The sequence below is a fragment of the Leguminivora glycinivorella genome, chromosome 21 (genome assembly GCF_023078275.1).
Source record: "Leguminivora glycinivorella isolate SPB_JAAS2020 chromosome 21, LegGlyc_1.1, whole genome shotgun sequence".
Taxonomy (NCBI): Eukaryota; Metazoa; Arthropoda; class Insecta; order Lepidoptera; family Tortricidae; genus Leguminivora; species Leguminivora glycinivorella.
In genome coordinates, this window is record NC_062991.1 from 2,965,287 (window position 1) to 2,990,876 (window position 25,590).

The 25,590-nt window shown below is 38.3% G+C and overlaps 2 protein-coding genes across 3 annotated transcripts in view; both read left to right on the forward strand.

Annotated features, from left to right (window-relative positions):
* Positions 1–11,286, forward strand: part of LOC125237362 (calsyntenin-1) — a 572,807-nt gene extending 561,521 nt beyond the window's left edge. The window contains 5 exon segments of the mRNA XM_048144366.1: positions 636–737; positions 3,471–3,591; positions 6,259–6,431; positions 7,774–7,885; positions 8,367–11,286. Of these exon segments, the coding sequence (XP_048000323.1) occupies positions 636–737; positions 3,471–3,591; positions 6,259–6,431; positions 7,774–7,885; positions 8,367–8,434 (576 nt within the window). The 3' untranslated portion in view covers positions 8,435–11,286.
* A 5,823-nt stretch (positions 11,287–17,109) lies between these two features.
* Positions 17,110–25,576, forward strand: LOC125237584 (facilitated trehalose transporter Tret1-like). Of its 2 annotated transcripts, XM_048144715.1 has the most exons (4): positions 17,110–17,293; positions 18,123–18,258; positions 23,094–23,239; positions 23,623–25,576. In XM_048144715.1, the coding sequence occupies exons 1-4, from the start codon at positions 17,252–17,254 to the stop codon at positions 24,751–24,753; spliced, it is 1,455 nt and encodes a 484-aa protein (XP_048000672.1). In that variant the 5' UTR covers positions 17,110–17,251; the 3' UTR covers positions 24,754–25,576. The 2 variants fall into 2 exon arrangements, with proteins under 2 accessions (XP_048000672.1, XP_048000673.1); XM_048144716.1 differs by lacking the exon at positions 18,123–18,258 and having other exon boundaries at positions 17,247–17,293.
* The last annotated feature ends 14 nt before the right edge of the window (positions 25,577–25,590 follow it).

A 25,590-nucleotide genomic window follows, 5' to 3' on the forward strand; every position in this document is an offset into this window, starting at 1 on the left:
AGGCGTCCATAGGTTACGGTGACCGCTTTACATCAGGCGGACCGTATGCTTGTTTGCCACCGACGTAGTATAAAAAAAATCCCCACGGTAAGCTCAAGAAGGCTTGTGTTGTGGGTGGAGACAACGATATACATAATATACAAATACATAGAAAACGTCCATGACTCAGGAACAAATGAGCATTTCTTTTTTTTCGCCACTTTTATGAAATGTGATATTTTTGAAAAAAAATATGGTATTTCTACTCAGAATCACTAGCTTTTTCAATCCTAGTAGTTAAAAGTTATCCCATACGTTTTTTTCTTCTTTTTCTTGTTACCATTTTCCGTACATGTTGTGTGGGGTAACAAAAGAGGAAAGTAACAAAAATGTATGGAAATTCTGGGACACTTTTTGTCTCCCAGTGAGATTGAAAGTACTCGTGATTCTGAGTACAATTTAGGTCTAAAATTCCCTAAAAAAATCAAAATGAAAAAAATGTCAAAAAAAGGAAATTCTCAAATATCTGTGTAGCTGATCACACAAATAAATGCCCTATTATAAATTAACTAAATTTTATACGGGATCACTTCCAACTAACTTCTTTCTTTTTCTCTTCTTTCCTAAATGTCCAATAACATTCGTTTATATTTCAGCTCACGGTTGTGCATCCTAAAATGACCGGGGACGGTTTGGCGCGCGAGCTACACCCAAGCGGAGTTGCTGACAAAATGGACGCTGTTGCCAGAGACAAACAGGTAATAATAGGCTAGTTTCCTATACTTAAAATGAAATATTTTATGCACTGCACGAAATAAAGCACCATATAATTAGAAGAAATATATAGACGGTAGTTTTGTTTAAACATTATTTTGTATTTCATAAGTCAAAGAGAAAGATATAAAGGAAATGAATTGACCGTGACGTCACTCCTCAGTATTTCATAGTAATTCCATATTAGCAAATGGTTTTGCAGTTATTAAAAAGAAGCTGATTTGACTAGTAGGAAACTAGCCTATTATAAGTAAAATTGTCATATACAACGTGTTTCCGGTATCACTCAAAACCTCAGACACCCCAACAGATTTTTATTTTTTTAACCTTTAATTTGGCAGAGACTCTGGTGACATAAATTTTCTGATTTTACTTAATATATTGAATAACAGGTGTTTTTAAAGCGTCCGAAAAATATTTAAAAAAATCTAGATTTATTAGTTTTGGAAAAAAAATATGTCCGCCACAGCGGACTCTGCCAAATATTGGGATAAATTAATATGTCCGCTGAGGCGGACACTGCCAAACATACGGTCATTTAAAATAAACAAGTATTTCTTAACATATATTTATTTTAAAAATTAACAAATATAATAATTTTGTATGAAAATCAAACTGACACATATTTATAGTCAAATATCATTATTTTAACTTTTTTCCGACTTTTTGGCCAGGTTGCACAGGCCGTGATCATGACAGACTGATGTGACAGTGATGTCCCAGCAAAATGTCGTCGAAGATGTAAACAACACAAAACTACCCGAAATTAATTATATCAATGTTCGGGGCAGACAAAGAAATTATAAATTTTGATGTACCCGGTTTTCTTTAATGTTTATTGCCCCTCGCGCGACATGTAACATTCACAATATCCGCGCACTACGTATACCTAAAAGTGCCAAAATTTTAACTGCTTGGTCCAGCACCACACGCTGTTGGATTAAATAAAAAATCTAAGCATAAAAGCAGGCCACCAAAACAAGAAAATCAAAATAATAAACAAAACAATATAATAATTTGTTACAATACGTGTCACCGCAACATTGGCATAGTCCGCCACGGCGGACAAATCGTATTTAGTATATATTTGGCACTGTCCGGTGCGGCGGACAACTTGTTTAGATGATGATTATGAGTATTAGAAATTGAGAAATAAATTGAAAACATAACCACTTGCAACTATTATGTAATATATTTTATTATTTATACAACAGAAATACCCTGTTCTTACAAAAACCAAAAGAAAAACGCATAAATATTTTGCTAAAAACAGTTGACTTCTGATGCGGTGCCATCTTGACGAGTAACTGTCAAACGAGTGTTGACAGTAGTCAAATAGTATTTTTATACAAAGCATGTATCATAAAAGAGTCTCTTTCCATATGTTAAATTAAATAAAATTCTACCTAAAAAGCGAAATATTTTTTTTTATCACCTGTCCGTCCACCGGACTTTGCCAAATTAAGGGTTAAAAACTCATCTAGAGTATTCATCTTTTAATCTGATGGTTACTTTTTTAAATTGAATTTTTAGATTTCTGTACAGCTCTACTTGACTTTTAGCTCTACACTCAATAAAATAATTGCTAACTACCATCATACCATAAAACTATTTATTTGTGTACGTTACTGCAACGACATAAGGTTTACCAATAGACAGCTAAGATGTCATTGTAAAACACTTTAAAGCTTTGTCACAGTAAACTTCAAATTGGACAGGTAATCGCGGGAAGCAAATTTAAACCCAATATTAAGAATGACAAGGTTGTAATTAGGTACGAGTTTAATTTGTTATGACTTATGATAAACATTAAGATTAAACTGACAAACAACGTCAAACTCGTAGCGGAAAAAAATAATCGCCCAAGTAACCAGCCAGTATTAATACCCCTAAATACTGAAAAAGGTAAACAACCTCTAGCAATGCGATATACACAATGTTGTATTACGAATACAATAGAATAGGCACGTAAAAAATAACTAATCATACTAATTTAAATAAAAATATTACCCCCATCAAGATATAATTCCGATTCTGAACAAACGGTTTTCAGGTTTTTAGTGTTAAATGGAACACGGTGTATAATGTCATAATGTCTTCCGCACTTACCGTCTTGTTAGAAATTATAGATATCCGTCCCTACTGGGCCCCAATAATACCCTGGTGTTATCCATACTAATATTATAAATGGAAAAGTCTCTGTGTCTGTTTGTTTGTCCGTCTTTCACGGCTAAACGGAGCGATGAATTGACTTGATTTTTTAAGTGAAGATAGTTGAAGGCTTAGAGATTGACATAGGCTACTTTTTGTCTCTTTCTAATGCGAGCGAAGCCGCGGGCAAAAGTATATAACTCTAAAATAATAAAATCCAAAGCTAGTTTAAATCGACACGAGTTACAAATTTCCTTTTTGCACGTGTATCGTACAACGTTTTTCAGTACATGCCCCCCGGAGTTTCGACCTGAAAAAAAAAACTACATCAGGGTGGCTAGCCGAATGGCACAAACGCTCACGAAACGAAGCGCTAGTAGATATCTATCTCTATCGCGCTTGCGTATTGGCGCGACAGAGCCAGCGGCGTATCGCTTTCGTTTGGCGTCGGAGAAATGCCATTCGGCTACGGGGCCTGTACTGAATAATAAGTTTTTGTATGGATTACGTACATAAACTGACGAGAATTACCCAAATTGCTCTCGAGTAAAAATGTTTTTTTTTAGCCGTCGCACGTGCACGGGCACGCAATGCAACCGCGCGTGTACGCAGCGCACGCGCAACGCGACTCGCACTCCGCCGAGATGCCGTCTGCGCGGCTGCTCGACGCGCCCACCAGCGCTACCAGTAAGTAACCATGGCAACCGTGTACGCAGCGTATGCAACCAAGCAACCATCTGGCGGTGGAATATTATTCCCAGCATCGCGTGCCTGCATACTGAAAGCTGTAAACTCCTACTGTCTTTGTGATTTCCATTTAATATTTTATTGGTGACGGAATATTATTCCAGGATCGAATAACAGCATACCGAAATCTGTATAATAGGCAAAGCTCGTAATCCGAGGTGGAAATAATAACTTAATAAGTATGAACAGTCTATTGTAGTGAATAGGATTGGTATTTGGTTATTATTTTGTAAAATGTATTGTAATGAATAAAATGGGTGTTATATGAAAAGTGTGCCGGAATGAACTCTGGTAAGGCTTCGGACTTTTGTAGTACAAGGTCCTCTTGCTATACTAATCTAACACTGTGGGTTTCATAGAGTTGGTGTGAATAATAATGCCGAAATATTAATTCATGCAGATATAATTCATTGGAACTAAAAACCTAGGGGCCGATTACATGGGCTCAAGGCCGGTTAAACTTAAGGTCTAGCCGCTTATGGTCTACACGCGCGGTGTTGTACGATAGACGACTACGCGTATCTTTGGCCAAAGAGAACGGGGGGGAAATGTTTGTGCACTCACGAACTCGTGGTCTCGTCGTTTGCAGCGCCGGTACCGTCAGGGTACGGGCGGAACGTCGGTGGCGGCGATGGGCGACGAGCTCGCTGTAGTTCAGGTCGCGAGTGTGACCCGTGAAGTCCTTAGCTTGGTCGGCGGCGGGACAGGCGCCGCGCGACTCACAGCCCGGGTCCGGGAGCTGTAGCTTGCGGAGAAAGACGCCAGCGCTATCAGCGCATCGTTGACGCGCCCGCGCCAAAGGCGCCGGTCAGACGATGCCGGCGAATGATGGGGGGGGGACGTGTGAAACACCTCGAGGTCGCCGGCGCTACCTTGCAGCAGCGCTCGGCATACAGCCCACGCCCCCGCCAGCTGTACTCTACGGTGGAGACTCGGAAGCCGCGCGGGCTTTCAACACACTGCACGCACGCACACTTCACACTCGATATACGTTTTCTTAGTTTACCAACACTAGAACTACGCCTGGCAGCATGTCAAGGCGCAATCAGCCGCCTGCGGCGGCGGCGGGGACCGGATCAGAAATTAATCAACGGAGCGCGCGTGTTCCCGTATTCGATCCTGTGCTCATCTGTCAAAACCGTCAACCGAGCCGACCCACGAAAATCTGCGTTCCGTTTGTTCGGTCCGCTCTCCATATCAGACTCAATCCTATTAAAAAACCTTGAATAAATTAAACTTCAAACCGTATCGACATTATTTATACTATTTAATAATAGTTATCACCACACGGGATTTAATAGCAATTCTTAACGAATCTTTGACCTTTTTCTATTTGTGTCTCCCCTCCGAACTACGTGAAACGAAACGCACCAACTTTTTCTATTTGTCAAATTCTGACTTATTTCTACCGTACATTCTCTAACCTATTTCATGTAACCAATATCTAATTACTTTTTTGGAAATACCAAAAGATATGGGATGTGATCGGATTTACTAAATTCTACGTTACAAAAGGAACATTTTGGTGTGCGCAAAGTCTAGTTCTGTTTTGTAATTACTGTGTACCAAGTCCTAGAAGTTTGACTTAGCTTAGTGTTTATATCGCGGCGTATCTAAAGTTCAGGGCTTTTATATGGCCTAAAGGAATGCAAAATTAGGAGTTCAGAAGGTAAGCCACGATTTTATATAGGCGTTAAGCTTCGGTGTATGTTTTCTGTGGAAAAAAACGGCATCGAAAACCGATGGTGATATTGAGGTTAATTTTCATATAAAATGTATGTAGTATCACTACACTATGCAGCGAAATCCGTTTGTTAAACAAATAACAGATTATTAGCCCTTATTATCGGCATCCAGAACGTCATGTTTACTTACAGTGTGGATTTTTATAAGGGCCTTTGAATATAAGAGTGTATCGGATTACTGATAGACCTGAAAATTGTGTCCAATTTAGGTTTACGTCCGAGGTGAAATCTCACAGTATAATAAAGAGTAATATCGTACAGTATGGCCACTCCCGCTCCCCGCTGAAAGTGCTGCCCACCCCCTCTCGGTTACCTCACAGTTACCGCCTGTCGAAAACGCGAATAGTCGACCTGTCATATCTCACTCATACAAGCATGGTACGCGTCCACACGAGATTAGAATGTGTGTTAGGAACGCGCCTCTTTCATATATTTGATCGCCAGTGTCCGAGATGTGCTCACGGGCTGTGTTTCTGGGGCATGCCTTAATCCAGTAAACTCTCAGACGAAGGATACTATAGGCTTGACGTAAGCGTACACCCGTAAGGGACAGATATAGAATAATGGAGCGAATTTAAGAAGTACTTTAAAAATGGCTGACAGTTTACCATAAACAACCTACGTAATTTGGGTGGATAATAAGCTTGACAAGTCACGTACTTATTTGTTTGCCACAAACTCGTTTGTGGCAGCGGCGGAAAAGTGAAACTATGACAAAGACAAAAAATAACATTTTGCTCTCTGTCACTCTTATTATAATTTGTATGTGACCATCTCGTTCGGTAGGGGTATTATTATTTGGCTGTCTAGTCTATAGTATCCTTTGTTTAAGAGTAATCTTATTGTTTTCAATTGTTTCCAGATCACGTGGCCCTCCTAATCGGCGTGATAGCGTGCGGCGTGCTCGTGCTGGCGGGCGGGGTGGGGCTGGCGCGCGCGCGCGCGCCGCGCCCGTCGCCCCGCGCCCGCGCGCCCAAGGACGAGATGGCTTGGGACGACTCCGCGCTCACCATCACGCTCAATCCTATGGATGAGGTGAGGTTTTTCACATTTTTCAAATTTTCTGCAGAAGGTCAAGTGAAGCTGCCACAGCCCGGTAAGTCCCATAAGGAACCTCCAACAAGAAGGATGCAGAGCGTTTCTTTTTTTGTTACTTTTTAGAATGTGATACATACATACATACAATCACGCCTGTATCCCATAAAGGGGTAGGCAGAACACATGAAACTACTAAAGCTTCAGTGCCACTCTTGGCGAATAAGGAGTTGAAAGAAAACGAAACTGTGACATTGCAGTGACAGGTTGCCAGCCTCTCGCCTACGCCACAATTTAACCCATATCCCATAGTCGCCTTCTACGACACCCACGGAAAGAAAAGAGGTGGTGAAATTCTTAACCCGTCACCACACAGAATGTGATATTTTGGTGAAATTAGAGCGTTTCTTTTTTATCACTTTTTTAAAATGTGATATTTTTATTAATGTTATATTATTTCTTCTCAAAATCACTAGCTTTTTCAATCGCAATAGGTAAAAAGATTGGTTATTACGATTTCTCTTATCTTGTTACCATTTTCCTATGAGATGAAAGCTGTGATTCTGAGTAAAATGTCAGTACATCTTGTACATACTGAGACTAATAAAAATAACTCCCATTACACTCCCCCCGTACCCTTCATCGCTTCGTCGCCACTAAGCGAGGTATACCACGGTGAAACCCGATAAATCGAAAATATTTGAAATAAGAATATTGTGGAAATTGCACATATTTAGTAATTTTCGTACTCAGTTTTAGACCTTTAGTTATCCATTTCCGCTTTCTGTTTATATTTACTTTTACTTTAATTATAGGAAAGCAGAGATTGTAAAAAAGGCATATAGTGTCATGAAAACATTTAAAACTTTTATTAAAATCAGGCTCGGTGTAGACTTCAGAAAATGATAGGGAACCTAAAGCTCTCCGGAAGATTTCAATGTTACACTCAGAATAATCCCTTTTCATGATAGTTATATACTTCGGCAATAGGGGTTTTTTACTAACTTCAAATGTTAGCATTTGTGCCGTGTCATGATCAGATAGTGCTAGCGGTAGAACAGTACCAGTTGCGTTTTTAATATTACTAAATATGTGATCGATACAATTCAACCCTCTGGTCGGTACGTTAATATGACAAGACAGATTAAAGTTCTCCGCGATAGACAAAAGCTGATCTGAGCAATGATTGTGATTGAGTATATTTATGTTAAAGTCTCCCACTAGCACCAATTTTTTTTTAGAATTTCAAAACTACTTTGCTCAACTTATCGGGTTTCACCAGTAAACCCTATAGGCTGAATAAAATCTTGACAAGGCATAAATGTTTTCTTTTTTTTTTCAGCAGGCCGCAGCAGAAATGGGCACGGCCGGCGCGGCCGAGTTAAGCTCCGATGGAGAGTCGTGTGACGATTCCGACTCTGACCGACACGACTCGTCCGATGAAGACGAGGAAGGTATGTAAACTTCTTTTTACCTCCTCGTATTGAGCTCATGACTCGCAAAAAGCTTTCGATTCAGTGAAATCTATTTATTTCCTTAAACGTTTGATCTCTAAAGAAAAATTATGAAAAGCGAAACTCTTAATTCAATATTATTTTAATAACATGCCGCAGATTTTAGAGCTACTGGAAAAATACAGGTCATACTACCAAACCACTAACGGAGTGCCTCAGGGGTCTGCATTTGGTTCTAAAGTCTTTATTTCTTAACATTAAATATTTATATGAAAGCCAAAAGTAAATTAGATCTTAAAACTCCCCTGGACATTAAAAAACGAATGATTTTAAGTGATACTAATTTCAACATGCCGTAGGATCCAGCAAGAGAATTAGTCCATCTCATCTTATCTTATAATGTCCACGTAGTTAAACGAAACAATCTTAACTATTTTTTTATCTTACTCAGACGTTACGTCAAAATCCTTTTTTTTTTCAGTGGTGTCCGGAAAGCAGCACAAATACAGAAACATCAGTCAGCTGGAGTGGGACAACAGCACCATGTAATCCTGCATCTCTCTCGCACGCGAGCCACGCCTCTATCGCTATCTCGCTCACCAAACTGTCTGCATTAGTTTTCTACGTGTTGAATGTGTTGTTATGTAAAGATTAAGAGGTGCATTCGACGATGATGTCGCTTACGTAACGCCTTTCTGTATGGCAGCATCCTAAATCAAATCGACTACCAATTTTTTTGCAAAGACATGAAATACTTCAAAAAATAATAAAACTTTGTGAGCTTTTTCAGAAGTATTTGTAGTACCTAGATGGCGTTACGTAAGAGAAGTTTACGTGGAATGCTCCAAAAGAGGTTTGTGACAATCGATACACTGGTGTGTGTATATTTAATTTTTGTCTTTGAAGTTTAGAAATAATGACTTTGAGTGTTTGTGGGAATACTAGAAAGTGAAATGTTACGATCAATGTAAAATAAAACAAAAAATGAGCAACTAGATGGATTCAAGTTGTAATTGCAAAGAAAGTAAAAAATACTTTCTTTGCCTTAGTAGCTTTGGTAAAGAAAATTTTAAATCGACTGATTGGGCAAAATAGAATAGTTGACTAAGATTAAATTTGACGTCCCAATCGGTATACGAGTTACTTGAGGAAATAAGGCGAAAACTAAAAATAATGCAGATTAAACTAATGCAAACTGTTTGCAATCTATCTCTGTCGCACATTAGGACGAGCCTAGTGTGCGACAGAGACGACACAGCGACCCACAGTACAGTACGGAATTGATTTCTCGAGGTGTAGAAGCTTGGCACAAACCACGGCACAATTTATCTTTTAATTTGTAGTTTATTGTAACTAAGTCTAAAATTGATCATATCAAGTTTATACGTAAATGATTTCCGCGGACTATTGTTGCCGATGGCGCGAATGTACTTAACGTGTTTTTGAACGCGCCGAGCGGCCATTTTGTGATGGCGGCCATCTTGTCTGCCACGGCAGCCATTTTGTGCCCGCCATGTTGGCAGCAGCAGTTCGCTCCGCGCTTGCTTTGTAGTACTGAGTACTCTACTCTAGAACTCTTTTCTAATCTTTTTTTAAAAATAAGTGGAAACAACTGTATGTACTAAATAACAGTAGTCGTTGTAATTTCGTATGGAATCAGTATAGCTCGTAATATAGCTTGTAAGTGATCAAATACTATGTATATTGAATACTTAAGAGATATGTTGTATGCTTCACTTTTCAAGTATATTTTGCTACAATTTTTTTTAGTTTAAGACACCCACGGCGATGCCTGTTTGCGTTTTTGGTTCAAAGTGCATTTAACATTTTAATTTGAAGGTACAAAAGCTTCGTACAATTTGTAGTTATTGTCGTTCGACAAAGAAATGTCCAAAAATACTTCTACCCTTTATGAGCTTCTCAAAGATCGGCTTAAATGTATATTAGGCACAGATATTTTGAAAAAAAAAATAGATGTACGATATTATACAAGTAATATACAAAATGGTATCGACAGCTACTATATAATTAATTATATATATATTTTGAATGCGTTAAGGGATTTTTACTAACAATTAGGTAGTAAGAGGCGGTCTCGCCGCCGGTCTAACTCTAGGTAGGGTTTTATTTGGGTCTATCGGTAGTGCGTCTCGCTCGCACGCCATCTGTGCCCATCCCCGTGACAGAGAAAGAATATAGAAACAAAAACACTACTTTATTCTCAAAAAATATAAGCAGAGCACATAAAAATGGTCAAGTTTCTGCGCCACTCTTAAGCAATTAAGGGCGGAATCTATGTCCGTGTGTGTTATCTAAAAATGTATATAAGTATCCACATCATAATGGTCTTGCAGAAAATGCAGTCGAATGTGCAAAAATAAATAAGCCTAGACGGGACACTTTAAAGAATCGAATTTTGTCAAAGTGCTCGCGCTTGCGATTCTTCTGGTCTTGCAAGTGTCCATGGATGACTAAAGTGATTATCATCAGATGTCCCATGTGTTCGATTACCATTAAATTTATCATAATACATATATATTTTATCTCAAAGTCACGGGGTTGGTACATTGACGTTATGTGGTTGCATATCATGGGAAGTTTGCCATATTAGTGTTATATATTCGACTGTACGACCCCAAGCAATCGTTGATATAATCATTTTGTCTTTGTCACTAGTTAGCGTTGTTGTATGTTGCCGTTTCTCTCGCACATTTGGCGGTTACTGGCGGGTTGTGTGTTCAGCATTGTTATAAGCTAGGTTGAATTGTCTCATAGCATTTTGTTCGAAAACTATATAAGTGCATAATGTAAAAATATGCCTAGAATTACTTAGTATTTTTGTCTGTCAATTTTCTGACAATAAGCGATCATCGTACTTATAAAATGTCCGATATGTGTCATATCATGTCAACTGTCATATAGGTTTTATTAGTTGTAATATCTATAAAACAGTGAGTGTTAAGGGGCAATACATAATATATAATTAAAGAAACATATGTTGTTGTATAAATTAATATAATTTCGTATTAATAAGGCTATGAGACAGACTTAAACCCTACTTGTTCGGTTAGTGAAATCGTGCCATCTCAAACAACGAAAATGACACCTGTCATTTTGACAGCTGTCATTCTGTCACACAGCCCGGTGTATTAAGTTTCTGCTTCAAGTTTCCCGTTATGTTTGTTCTTGTCAACCGTCCAACGCTATTTTAATGTTTTTAACCTAGTTTATGATCTGAAAAGTTTTATTCTTTGACAGCGTTCGCACCGCCAGTTATAACAAGTATTATGTGAGGTAGCTACTTTCTTTTTGTATTTTGCGGTATTATTACTGTAATTAGGGATCCTCTTTGATGTATGGATTATTATATTTTAGCTAAAAATAAAGTTGGTTTAAAATAATTGTTACTGTTTTATTTTGACACCCAATGCTTTCAAAACATTTAGCACACCTCGGATAATGGCGATCAAATATATGAAAGAGGCGCGTTCCTACGCACAGTCTAAGCTCGTGTAGGTGAACGCGTAACATGCTTGTATGAGTGAGATATGACGGGTCGACTGGTACTGTGAGGTAGCCGACAACGGGTGGGCAGCGCTTTCAGCGGGAAGCAAGGAGTGGCCATACTGTACGATAGTACTCTTTATTATGCCTACTGTGCCTTTAGTTGCCTACTGCATTCATATAATATAAAATTATAAAGATATATTTTGATCTTTAATAGCTGGCAATAAAATTGGATAATTATTCAATATATTGTGATGTAGTATGTATTTACCTATGTCAGTAGTACGTAAGCACTGCCTATATAATCGTGTACCTTGCCTAATATCAGTCAGAATAAATCATATATTCATCGAAGCTGTTGTTTCTCTAATGCCATCCGTACATGGCGACCCTGCCTTTTAAGGCAGCGGCCTCGTGTTCGCGAGTGCAAGGTTGTAATTAATTAAAAATGAAGGAACTAAATTAAATAAAAATTAAACAATTTGTGGACTAAAGTGGCAGAACAAGCAGTGTTTTGTTAAAGACTGAACAATGTCTGTGGGACTATACCCCATTTGGGCGAAGTGGCAGTGTATTCGTTATAAGCTAATGTCACATCAATAATGCAGTACGACGTTACCTACTGTTAAAATGGGGTCCGGCACATCTAAACCACAAGAGGTAATCATCGCGCAGACGGCTTCAGGAGGAAACAATGAAGCAAATGCCTCGGTGAAGGATTTGGCATACCACGTCAGCAACACCAACATAGTCCTGATGACCATACTTGTCATTATTGCTCTGATCTTCGTGTACGGGCTATACAAGATATATTTGAGATGCCATAAGAAGATGATCCGTAGGGAAATTAACGGTCAAGTGGCCTTCAGGCGATCCTTTGGACTCGGGAAGAGGACCGGAGCAGCAGATGCGGTGTAACAGTTTTTTTTTTTTTACGACGCCTTCCTCGGACTTTTGACGGCACGGTGACGCAATGCGACGAAAGTGAAGTGTTATGTGGTTCAAATGTGAGTTAGTAGAATTAATTACCTATAACATAGATTAATTTTAATATAAATTTATCTAAAACGTATCATATAATAATATGTTCGTCAAGTAAATGCCTTTAAGGCGATGTTTCAAGAGCTTACAGATTTATACAATGAATTAAGCAAACTTAAGCAAAATATTTCTAAGTTAAGTCTTGAAAAAAGAACAGAAAAGAAATTAAATGAAAAGTTGATAACAGCAAAAGAGTTATATGATACGTTTTTGGAGTATTCAAAAGTGATAGATAATAAAATCTTAAAAGGAGAAGTTACCAGCGATACAGTAGTATATATTGACGAATTACGTAATAATATCGAACATCTATATAACAAAATATACCAATTTTGTACGAGCAGTCATATTGTAAAGTCAACCGCCATGGAAAAATTCGATCTCAAAACGGCAGTCCACCTCTTACCTATTATGACCGGTGATGAGGATACGACTAAAAAATTAATCGATGCCATTGAGCTATATAAATCAATGTTAGAAACGGACGGTATAAGAAAATTAATTAATTTCGTGCTCAAGACACGTTTATCTGAAAATGCCAAGTTACGAATGTCACAGTCATACACAGACTGTGAGTCGCTTATTCTGGACCTAAAAAATAATTTCCTAACCAAAAAGTCAAGTACTGCTATTCACAGTAAGTTAATGCAAATAAAACAGCAATCACTTTCGATTGATGAATTCGGTACACAAATTGAACAGTTGTTCGTTGATTTAACAATTTCTCAAGCCGACGGTGACCAAAATGCGCACAAGGTATTAAAACCTATAAATGAGAAGCTGGCGATAAAAAGGTTCACCGACGGGTTGCGAAATCCTACTTTAGGGATCATACTGGCAGCCAGGAATCTACCAACATTAAAGGATGCGATTCAAGCCGCGAAGGACGAGGAGATTTCGTCCACACGGGAGAACGGCGAGGTTCCAATCTTTGTCAATCGAAGGGGAATTACAGGTCAGTATAACCCACGCACAGGCCGAGGCTTCAATAACTCGCGTCGGGAAGCACCCGGCAACATGCAAGTGCGGAATTCCTATTACGGGAATCGGGCCTCGCGAGGTAGCTATACTCAAAATGAAACTGGGCGCGGTTTTGGAAATCCGACCCGCGGATTTTATAGGTTTAGATCTGATAACGTATTTACCCGAAGGTCCAAAAGTCAGCCCAATATATATGTAGCCGAAGAGCCGCAGCCTTCGACGTCAAGTCAGGATCAGGAAACTAAAAACACGACAGAAAACCCAGGTTACGAATTTTTTCGTCCCTAATACGATATATGCATACAGATACGACAGTTCCTTAGAAGTAGTAATTGGAGACGACACGTTTCAGATGCTAGCAGATACGGGCGCCGCCGTATCGGCCGTGAAATATGAAACAGTTTCGCGGCTAAATATTCCAATCCAAAAGCAAATCGTTCCTATAATCGGTCTCGGTATATTCATCGAAGCTGTTGTTTCTCTAATGCCATCCGTACAATATTTTATCCAAATTTATTCATAATGACCGGGATATAGACCGTGATTACCTTTGTGATTTTGTCGAGCTCAGCTCTAATCTTAATAATCTATAATAATATTAATTTTAACAATGGCAGCATCCACACAGCAAAGTTATAATAACGCACGGAGGTTGATGACCTTCAAAGACTATTATCAATTAAGAACTGGTTTTAAACACAAAATGAATCTTACAACTATTTCCATTCGAAATATCATGGTTCAAGGCCAATAGGATTATTATCTGTTATATGTTATAAAACGTATAAATCTATATTTAGGAAAAATAGTTGGGCAAAGCACGAGTCGGATTTGTATGCTGATGGTGCCATGCCTTCTCTTAACTCAGCAGTTCTCGAAAAGTTTGTACAAAAATTAAGGGAAAAGTTAAATTTGTTTTTATTAATTCCTATTTTGTTACCAAGATTTTGTTAATGAATTGAGATTTTATTAAGTTTTATTTCGTCATTAAGGTTCTCTAGTATCTATATTTTCTTAATTATAACAATTATCCTGTATATATCTTACGAAAGTCGAATTATATTACTAAATGTTGGTAACAAAATAGGATCAATTAAAATTTGATGACGTGGCATTGTACAAAGTTGACGGGAATTGCTGAACTAGGGTTGCAAAAAAACGGTTTTTTTTCTGGCATGAAAAAAAAACATGAAAAAAAACCGTGAAAAAAAAACCAGTTTTTTTTCTGGAGTATGTTTTTTTTCTAAAGTACGAAATCTCAAAATTTGAAAGTAGTTAATACTTTTATACGGTTTTTTAGACTTGTTACCTAGTTAACATTAACTATTAAACGAATTTAATCAAATAACTTTAATTTCTGGTCTTATAAAAGTAACATTTACGAAATCTGTAGTTGGTAGTTATCACTTTCTACTGTTGGCAACACCACCGCCTCTCCACGCTACACGCAGCATCGGGGATTCTCCTATAAACGTTTGTATACTGTTAATTGAATTAAAATTTACGTTATTGTTATTGAAACACGTTACAACTCACGAAAAACCGTTATAGTCGTATTATTTGTTCATCTGAAAAAAAAAACCATATTTAGAAAAAAACCAAGGTGCTCGGTTTTTTTTCATGTTTTTTTTTTACAATTCTGAAAAAAAAGTATTTGTTTTTTTTTCTATTTACAACCCTACTCTTAACACATCATTTATCTATCATAATCATACATTGGAGCTTTGACACAGATAATATAGGGCGGAAGCACTATTGCCTAGCGGTAAGAGCGTGCGGTCCGCTTTTACAACTAAGTACTTAAATACAAGAAATTTGTCCAATCCACAAATTTCTGACAACAAAGTTACAACTTTCTGTCTCAAGAAAAAGTCATTCATTTCAATAGCATGTTTTGGAGAATCATTTTCGCTAAACGACGTCTATTACAAATGTTCGTCACAAACGCGTTTCAATGTAGTTTAACTACATCATTTAATATCAATTACAAAATAAACTAGTCCAATCGAGACTTAATATTCATGTAACTATATGTTTACATATAATTACTTAGAATACGTCATAGATAAATAAAAACAAATAATAATCTGCTGCAGCACAGACGAGTAACAAATAAAGACCTCACTACGTTCTTGTGTCTTTCCACGCCATAAGTAACCTTATGCTTATGATATCCATGGATCGTCAATACCTTCATATGTGAGTTACAACGAGTTCATAACGAACAAAGAATAATGATTACTTTCTATAAAAAGTGCTGAATTCAATGTTAATTTTTATTGTAATTTAATATTCTTATTTTTATTTTTTGTACTCGTTTCTTGACTATTTTTTTTATTTGATATGCTTACGATGTAAGGACTATTATTATTATTAATGTTTTCTTCTTATTGTATCATTGACTGACATGTAAATTAGCTTTGCCAATAAAATGATTATGATTATGATTATGATTATGAGTGTGTTTAGTAAAACGTATTACGTATCCCACTTTGTCGATTTCTATAAAGCAGCGTTGTCAGTTGATTCATATAAAGATGCAAGCAAATCTCGTCTTTATAGAAATCGACAAAGGGGGACGTTTTACGAAACACACTCACATATAAGAAATATTTTCATCGTTTACACAAAAGGGCATTCAGTTACAAAATGCATATGACTTTTTATGTTTAAAATCGTTCGATAGTTTTTGTTCTCGTCTGTTGTGTGCAGGGCAGCGTCACTTGTCCCCTTCTTACTTCGTAAACGGTGTAAAATGTGTTACTTAGGTACATCAAATGAATTTTAGTTATTATTCTAGTAACCGCTTGGGAGCGCTGTTCACTGGGAAACGAAAATATCGTACTGGCAACGATGATGAATACAAGGTGCTCGCGAGGAACCCATATAACTTTAACGGCATATTCTTGGTCACATTTTAAGACTAAAATGTCATATAAACTTTTCTAGATTTCGTCTAGTTTCAGAGTTATTGCCAATTAAAAAAAAACATTCCCTTATTGTTACTCAGTACAAAAGGTCTTCTTAACGGCGCTGATGCGCAATTGTGGAGCATAGTCTCACAGTCGTCATTGATAGATGTCAAAATGTGACAAGAAAAACTTCAAAAAAATTTGATTTTTAGAAAAATAAATTAAGAAACTCATTTTAATTGCCAACTTTATGGATAAAAATTACTTTTTATGTGAAAATACGTCCAAAAAAAATAAAAAAAAAAAATTTTTTTTTCGCGAAAAATTTTCAAATTCATATAACATTTTTTCTTTTTTTTTGGCCTCAGAAACGCGTGGTTCAAGTTATGCGGGTTCCTCGCGAGCACCTTGTATAGGATTTAAAATCTTCACACTAAGAAGAATTTACCTATTGAATTACTATCATAACTACACTGATGATGCCTACTAATTTCTTTGTTTTTATCAAAATGTGATTGACGTGATATCATGATATTAAAATAAAGAAATGTGTCATTTGTTCTTATGAAAATCAATCACGCAAAATTATTTGGGGAAAATATGATTTTGGCAACTTCTAGGCTGCGAAACACCGCCATCTACTTTTAAACCTAAAAGGTCATACATTTCAGGGGTACGCTTTTTTGTATGGACTTTGTCAGTCACGTATTGTCGTCGTTGGTACTGGGTATTATTTACTACATTGGCAGTCTATTATTTACTCGTCTCTACCTCTGCGATGCAAGTCGAACAAACATCATTTAGTTGGACTCCTAACTACAGTGGGGACAGTGAGATCAGTTCTTAAAAAAAAAAAAAATATTTCATAAGTGGCAAATAAGCCTACAGCCGTGTTAGTAAGCTGTTACAGTAGCATAATAATCTGATGCCGCTAGAGAACAGTAGATTGGGACTATTCTTGAGACAAGTAAGTTTTTAGTTATTTTTAAATTAAAGGGAAAATTGAAAAAATCACACCTCCGGCAGGAGTCGAACCTGCGACCTCCATTTGCCGGAGCAGTCCTCGCTTATGACCAATATAGATTGGTCATAGCGAGGGCTACTGGATGCGTGCAAATTTTTAACCCCCGACGCAAAAACGACGGGGTGTTATAAGTTTGACGTGTCTGTCTGTCCGTCTGTCTGTCTGTCTATCTGTCTGTCTATCTGTCTGTTTGTCTGTCTGTCTGTATGTCTGTCTGTCTGTGGCATCGTAGCTCCTGAACGGATGAACCGATTTAGATTTAGTTTTTTTTGTCTGAAGTTAGTCGGGAGTGTTCTTCTATGTTTCATGAAAATCGGTCTACTATGTCGCAGTCGGGGTTTTTTCAAAATTTAAATTTTTTGGTTATTCATCAATTCCTAAACGCCTTACAATGGCGTATAGCGATAAGATGTACCTGTGTGCCAGTAATGAATATTCTATCCTTATATTTAGCATTTCTTTCTTGATTTTCCTTTCCGAATCACGTTTGTTAAAACCGGACTTTGCGATACAGGCTTTGTCTAGTGCGGAAGTCACAGTGAATGATCAAATTGCTAACTAGCAATTTTTTTTCTTGGTAAATATATTTTTTAAATAGCCTATAATCTGTCCCACTGCTGGGCAAAGGCCTCCCTGTTTACCGCCACTCGTCACGGCTCTAAATAAATTATTCTAGACTATTCTATTTATTCTATCTATTTGCCTATATCTATCAACGGTGCCTTTACCAGTTAGTGTGGCAAATCTGATATTTTTCAAAATCTTTTTTCAGTGCCTGGTGACGGCAGCAGTTGGCATCAACATGATTGGCTACGGCTGCGGCTTCGGCTTCCCTGGGATCCTGCTACCCCAATTGGAAATGCCAGGCTCCACCATCAGCGTCTCCGTCAATCAAGAGTCTTGGCTAGGTAATACGAAAGCCCTTTTTAGGGTTCCGTAGTCAACTAGGAACCCTTATAGTTTCGCCATGTCTGTCTGTCCGTCCGTCCGTCCGTCCGTCCGTCCGTCCGTCCGCGGATAATCTCAGTAACCGTTAGCACTAGAAAGCTGAAATTTGGTACCAATATGTATATCAATCACGCCAACAAAGTGCAAAAATAAAAAATGGAAAAAAATGTTCTATTAGGGTACCCCCCCTACATGTAGGGGGCTGATATTTTTTTTCATTACAACCCCAACGTGTGATATATTGTTGGATAGGTATTTAAAAATTAATAAGGGTTTACTAAGATCGTTTTTTGATAATATTAATATTTTCGGAAATAATCGCTCCTAAAGGAAAAAAAAGTGCGTCCCCCCCCTCTAACTTTTGAACCATAAGTTTAAAAAATATGAAAAAAATCACAAAAGTAGAACTTTATAAAGACTTTCTAGGAAAATTATTTTGAACTTGATAGGTTCAGTAGTTTTTGAGAAAAATACGGAAAACTACGGAACCCTACACTGAGCGTGGCCCGACACGCTCTTGGCCGGTTTTTTGCATTATAAATGCGTCATGAGCAGGGAGCGTACTTTTCGTGCCGATGACATCAATTTGACGTCACGCTCCATATAGGGTGATCACAAATTGTTTTATTGTTAATTATTAATCATTAGTCATCAATCATTTTAAGTTATGAATTTGTGTAATGAATGCACACAGACCAATACAACAAGACGGCCCTTACAGGGCGACTCGCGGTCACCAAGCATACGACAAATCAGGTTTATAAAAGTTTGAACGCGTGCGACACCGATCAGTAGCGCCCAAGTATACGACCCGCTAACAGCGTTCGTGTCCGCTCGGGAAAAAATCTTAAATAATCAAATTTGGTTGCAAACAATGGTCTCTTGCAGCATAAAGTGGTGTGGCAAGTCTTCTTCATATAAAAAAGATGGAATAACATTCCACAGTTAAGACAAATTAATTATTTTGTTGAATATTGTTTATTATCCGCGGAGTTCATTTATACTGGTCAATATGGTTGTACTGAGCGGCGCCAAGGCGCGTCCATCCCTTTTTGCCTAGTTAACAATGCGATATGCTATCCCTTTCACGTAAACGACTAGGGATGGGGCCATGTTAGTTTATGTCTGTTGCGGGAACTTCGTACTACCGTTCGTACCATGTGCTACCATTTTATGAAATATAAAAGAAAGCAGATTTGTAATTGTGAATAATTATCTAGAATCTGTAGAGTCTGTAGTGTTATTTAGTTGATTGATTAGTTTAGAATATTTAGTTGGTAATTAAAACTTAGTAAACGTAAGTAAAAATGCACAGTTTAGTTATTAGTTACTAGAATGATTTTTATTGAGGTGCTACCACAATCATCAACCTCCTTGCGTTATCCCGGCATCGGCATTCGCCACGGCTCATGGGAGCCTGGGGTCTGCTTTGGAAACTAATCCCAAGATTTGGCGTAGGCACTAGTTTTATGAAAGCGACTGCCATCTGACCTTCCAACCCGAAGGGTAACTAGGCCTTATTATAATTTAATTATAATGTTATAATTTGTTGCAAAACAAATTCACCACAATACTGGTACCGGTACCATTGTCTATAATAGACATGTCCCATTCCCATCCCTACTGCTAATCGTAAAGGCGCGCCATTATTTGAAACTACCAATGGCAGCACCGTGCGCGCCCGCCTCACCCCGCAAGGATTGGTGATTTGCGTCTCGAACAATATCGCTTGCATTAGGCTTCTAGTGGGGTGTTCTGTGTGAATGCAAGAATGATGGTGTGCTTTACGTTAGAGAGAAATTCTCTTTTCTACGTATTTCTTGTAATGTGTTGTTAACAATACTATTTAATTAAATTTATTTATAAAAACAAATCAAATCATTTTATTCACGTTTCACATTTCAAGTAGGTATTATTTATGCCACATGTAAATGGACTACTGTATTTGAAGTAATTTGTATACGATTAAAATGATTGACGACTAATGCTTAATAATTTACAATAAAACTATTTGTGATCATCCTATACGGAGCGTGACGTCAGATAATTGTCATCGGCATGAAAAGTACGCTCCCTGGTCATGAGCATCAACGCTGTGTCCCCACAGTAGGACGCCATAGCTTTACAGATAATGAGCATAGGCAAAATGAGCTGAGAGATTGTTCACTAGTATTAACCTTAAGGCAAAGAGGCTAGAATAATTAGATAGTTACTAGTCAAAGTAAAATGTGTAATCACAGTGCATAGACTGCCATCTCTCGACACAGGCTTACAACTTTTGAACGTCAGATCTTGCCCATATTCTTAGCTTGATATGTGTAAAAATGTCAAATATTAAATGTAATGACGGATTAAATTCAATTGATTTTCAAGAGTTTGACATTTGTTATAATATAAATTGTAATAATAATTGCCATCGCCATTTAATAGATTGTTTATATAGAGATATCGTTAATATTTTATCGAACGCTGCAGTGCAAAGCTATCATCAAGCTTGTAGTCGTAAGAGAAAGGGTAAAAAGGTAGTGGGCTGGAATAAACATGTCCGGGACGCGTACGGGCAGGCCAGGATGCACTATCAGGCGTGGGTCAACTTTAATAAGCCGATGTCGGGAGTGATTTACGAAAATATGTGCGCGAGTCGTAAAATATTCAAAAGCAAGTTAAAATGGTGCCAAAATCATCAAGAGCAAATTAAATTAGACATTTTAGCGTCGCATCATAGTTGTAAAAACTTCAAACAATTTTGGAAGGCTGTTAAGAAATCGGATGGTCATTCTGGCGTGCCCGTAAGCGTCGAAGGAGTGAGTGAGCCGGAATCCATTGCTAATATGTTTGTTGGTCACTTTAAAATAGATTCTCCACTTGGCCCAGCGCAGCAAAGGGTTGATGACGGGGCCTGTCGTGAGTCGGACTTTGTACGTTTTACGTCCGAACAGGTCGAATATGTAATTAAAAAAATGACCAGAGGAAAGTCACCGGGTCACGACGGGCTTAGTATTGAACACTTACAATTTGCGGGCAAACGGCTATTTGCAGTTCTCTCTAAGTTTTATTCGGTATGCATGTCTCATTCTTACCTTCCCCATGACCTAATGAAGACTATTGTAGTGCCTATTCTTAAAGATAAAACTGGCGATGTTTCTAGCAAGTCAAATTATCGGCCCATCTCGCTTGCTACTGTACTGGCTAAGGTACTCGATAGGCTACTGGACGCACAACTTGGGAAGCATTTAAATTTACACTATGCACAGTTCGGTTTCCAACCCGGGCTTTCCACAGAAACAGCCATCTTAAGTCTGAAGCACACGATACAGTATTACACTGAGCGTCAGACACCGGTATATGCCTGCTTCCTGGACTTGTCCAGGGCATTTGACCTTGTGTCGTATGATGTGCTTTGGAATAAGTTAAGGGAGCAAAAAGTACCGGCGGAGCTACTCAGGATCTTTCAATATTGGTACCTTAATCAGAGCAATAGTGTCAGATGGGCCGGTAGGTTTTCTCAGACGTACAGGTTGGAGTGTGGGGTGAGGCAGGGGGGGATAACCTCTCCCAAGCTCTTCAGCCTGTATGTGAACGACCTGATCGAGGGATTGAGCAGAACTCCGGTAGGGTGCAGAGTTGATGATGTTAGTGTCAACAACATCAGCTACGCAGACGATATGGTGCTGCTCACTCCATCGGTCAGAGCTATGAGAAAACTACTAGGCATATGTGAAGAGTATGTGGGTAAGCATGGTTTACTGTATAATGCTAAAAAAAGCGAATATATGGTGTTTAAGGCCGTCGGGGGCAAGCTACCGGAAAGTGTACCAGTCATCAAACTTAATAATAATGAACTTAAGCGTGTACACGCATTTAAGTATCTGGGACACTACGTCACCGACGACCTTAAAGACCAATTAGACATAGAGAGGGAGCGTAGGGCGCTGGCGGTACGATGCAATATGCTGGTAAGGAGGTTTGCACGTTGTAGTCAACAGGTAAAAATAACTTTATTTAAAGCCTATTGTCAAGTCTTCTACACGTGCAGCCTCTGGACTAGTTATTCGCAGAAGACCATCAGTGCCCTGCGCGTGCTTTACAATAATGGTTTCAGGATGTTGTTGGGGCTGTCTCGTTTCTGCAGCGCATCAGGTATGTTCGCACAAGCTCGCACGGATGACTACTATGCCATAATACGCAAAAGAACTGCCTCGTTGCTTTGTAGAGTGCGGGCCAGTACCAACCCCATCCTGGCCACTATAGCCTGCCGATATGACTCACCTATAGCGCGGCATTTTGAGTGTGTCATGACCGCCACTAGGTGAGTGTTTTATTGTTGTATTATTGTGTCGACTTTTTGTTTATGTTATACTAACAGGTAGTTTTTAAAATATCCAATAATGTATAAGTACTAACCATTATGGGCCCTTTGTTGTCTGATATAATAAATAAATTATTATTATTATTATTATTATTAATATTAGCGCCATCTAGCCGACCGTCCCCCAAAGGTGTAACGCCAAAACGTCATGTAGGCCACGGTACCTTTTTCTCTATGGCATTGAGGTACGTTTTTTTAGACTATTCGTCTATACGGAGTTACATATGTCTTTGCTTTAATGTCATACAGGGTGGAAAGTTAAGTCAGGCCCTGGAGGGAAACTACCTTAAATCCTTAAGCTGGCTCATTTGAAATACTTAAAGAAGACATTCAGACTAACGGATAGACCCGCCGTACAGGTGGAAGAACAGACAGATAACCTAACAGCATCATATCCTATTCTAAAACGTTTCTGTATTTTTGCAGCTTCAGTCAGTTCAATCCCAATGATCTTCGGCAACTTTCTAATCCCAGTGGTGATGTCACGGGCCGGACGAAAGATGGCGCTGTACGTTGTGACCTTGATCCTGATGATGGGCTGGTTCGTCGTCATTATAGCCACAAACTATGAGGTAAATACACATCTTTACATTACAAGTTGTAACAAACTTAGTGGACAACCATAAGAGATTATGAAAATGTCGTATATATGGTTGACGGAGTTTCCGCTTAAAAAATAATTTTGTTCTACTTTCTCGTAACGATAAAATGATATCACTAATTTTGATACTTCCTGTGCCTACCTATGTTTATTTTTCTTTTAAATTGTGTATCACTGGAAACTGGAACCTTGAAATTGAAAAAGGAGAAAGATTAGAATATGCAAAGATTCTTATTGGTAATGATAACAATCTTGGGGATTTTTCTTGCAAGTGGATAATTGCACCCTTTACTTTCGTGAGTCTCGTTTTGACAAATAGCTACCAACATTAAATGATTATCATTATGTTAATAGATGCTGTTACTAGGGATGATGATCCAAGGCCTGTCCTTCGGCATGTTCATGCCTCTCCGTTCCGTGTACATCGGCGAGTGCTGCAGCCCGCGCTACCGCGGCGGTTTCCTCACCGCCACCGTCCTCGCTCAGATCTTCGGCATCCTCTTCGTCCACTTCACTGGCTCCCTCATCAGCTACCACCTCACTGCCCTCTGCTCTATCTCCTTCTCTCTCATCAGCCTTATCTTAACCTTATACTCGCCAGAATCTCCCAGCTGGCTTGCCACAATAGGACAGCATGATGCCTGCAGAGAGAACTTCTTATGGCTAAGAGGGGAGGATGAAATGCCTGAGCTGGAGAGAATTATCGAAACTGTCAACCTTTTTGAGACGCAAGAGAGAATCCCACACACACCTAGAGAAATTATCACAGTGGTAAAGAAGAAAGAATTCTACAAGCCAATTTTGTTGTTATTCGCTTTGTATACTATGCTCAGTTGTGGAGGAGCGCCAATAATGGGAGCGTACGCGGTGACGATTTTGGGATTACTAATGCCTAAAGCAAACGCAAATTTCTGGATGGTAGCTTTAGATTGCCAGAGACTATTATTTACTGGTGCAGCTATTTTCGTTATTAACAAATTTAAGAGAAGAACCATGCTGTTTTGCATAGGGTCTCTTTGCGCTGGAAGTCAAGTACTGATGGGTGCTTACTTATTTGCTAAGAACAATGATTACCTGCCTTTCGATTCTTTATGGATACCTGGTATACTTATAAGTGTGCAAATGTTGAGTATATCTATGGGAATGCAGCCGCTGCCTGCTGTAATCGCTGGTGAGGTGTGTCCTCTGCAGCATAGGGGTCTTGCAGGGGGCATAGGTGTTACAGCGTTGAGCGTGGCTGCTTTCGTGGTGTTAAAGACTTTTCCTGGTCTGGTTTCTGTAGGGGGGTTGGAAGGGGCGTACGCAGTGTACGCTGGGATCATAGTGACGTGTCTGGGGGTTGCGTGGGTGCTGCTTCCGGAGACTAGTGGACGGACGCTGCAGCAGATCGAGGAGCATTTTCGAGGGACGCCAATGTTGAATGATGATGAGGAGAAACTATTGGCAAATGAAACGAAATCTATTTACTTCTCTATTCAAAAATGAAATGATTGTGTTAGAGATGAAGACTGATTTAACTGAACTAAATAAATAATATAGAAGCAGAAAGCTGTGCCAAATGAAATGAAGAGTAAACTTGGTATTTTAAATTACCTGGCAAGCTATAGGAGTACAAGCCAAATTGAAATATTGACGCCAAATAGCGTTATTGAAATAAATCATGTTTTTAAGATTACAAATAATTTAGCTCTTAAGTAAAAAATTGTTATCTTAAGGTACAGACCTAATTGTCATTTTGTGATCTCATACCATACCTTACTAGGTTAAGTTAAGTTTACTTTAACTTACATTATTGATAAACATCACTATCCTTACTAATATTTAGTAGGGGTAGGGTTCAGGTACGAATTTATATTCTGGTATACCTACAGTAAAACATGATTATAGCGGTGCAATTAATTTTATATCTTGTCATTCTTAACAACCTGATAGTTAAATTCACAAAGACGCGTATTTTGATTCGTATTGTCATGCTACTCATGCTCTAAGGGCTATATTTGATAAATTACAAATTACATGATTTATAGCATAGATTGAATGGGCAGGAATATGTTGAAAATAAAGTTCAGTGACTTAAATGTATATATTTTTTAATTAAAATACCCTTAAATTATAAGTAATAAGGTCATGTTAATTTCATCTCTACATAGGGTTAGCATAAAGTATGCACATAACAGGGTAAATGCTTTTCACCACACCAACTGGTAAAAGGCTTACTTTGCTATTCGAGTAATTTCATACAAATTTTAACTTGATGTCTTAAGCTGACTGGTAGAATTTACCTATAAATTGTGATTTTGAATCATAAATACTGAATAGATT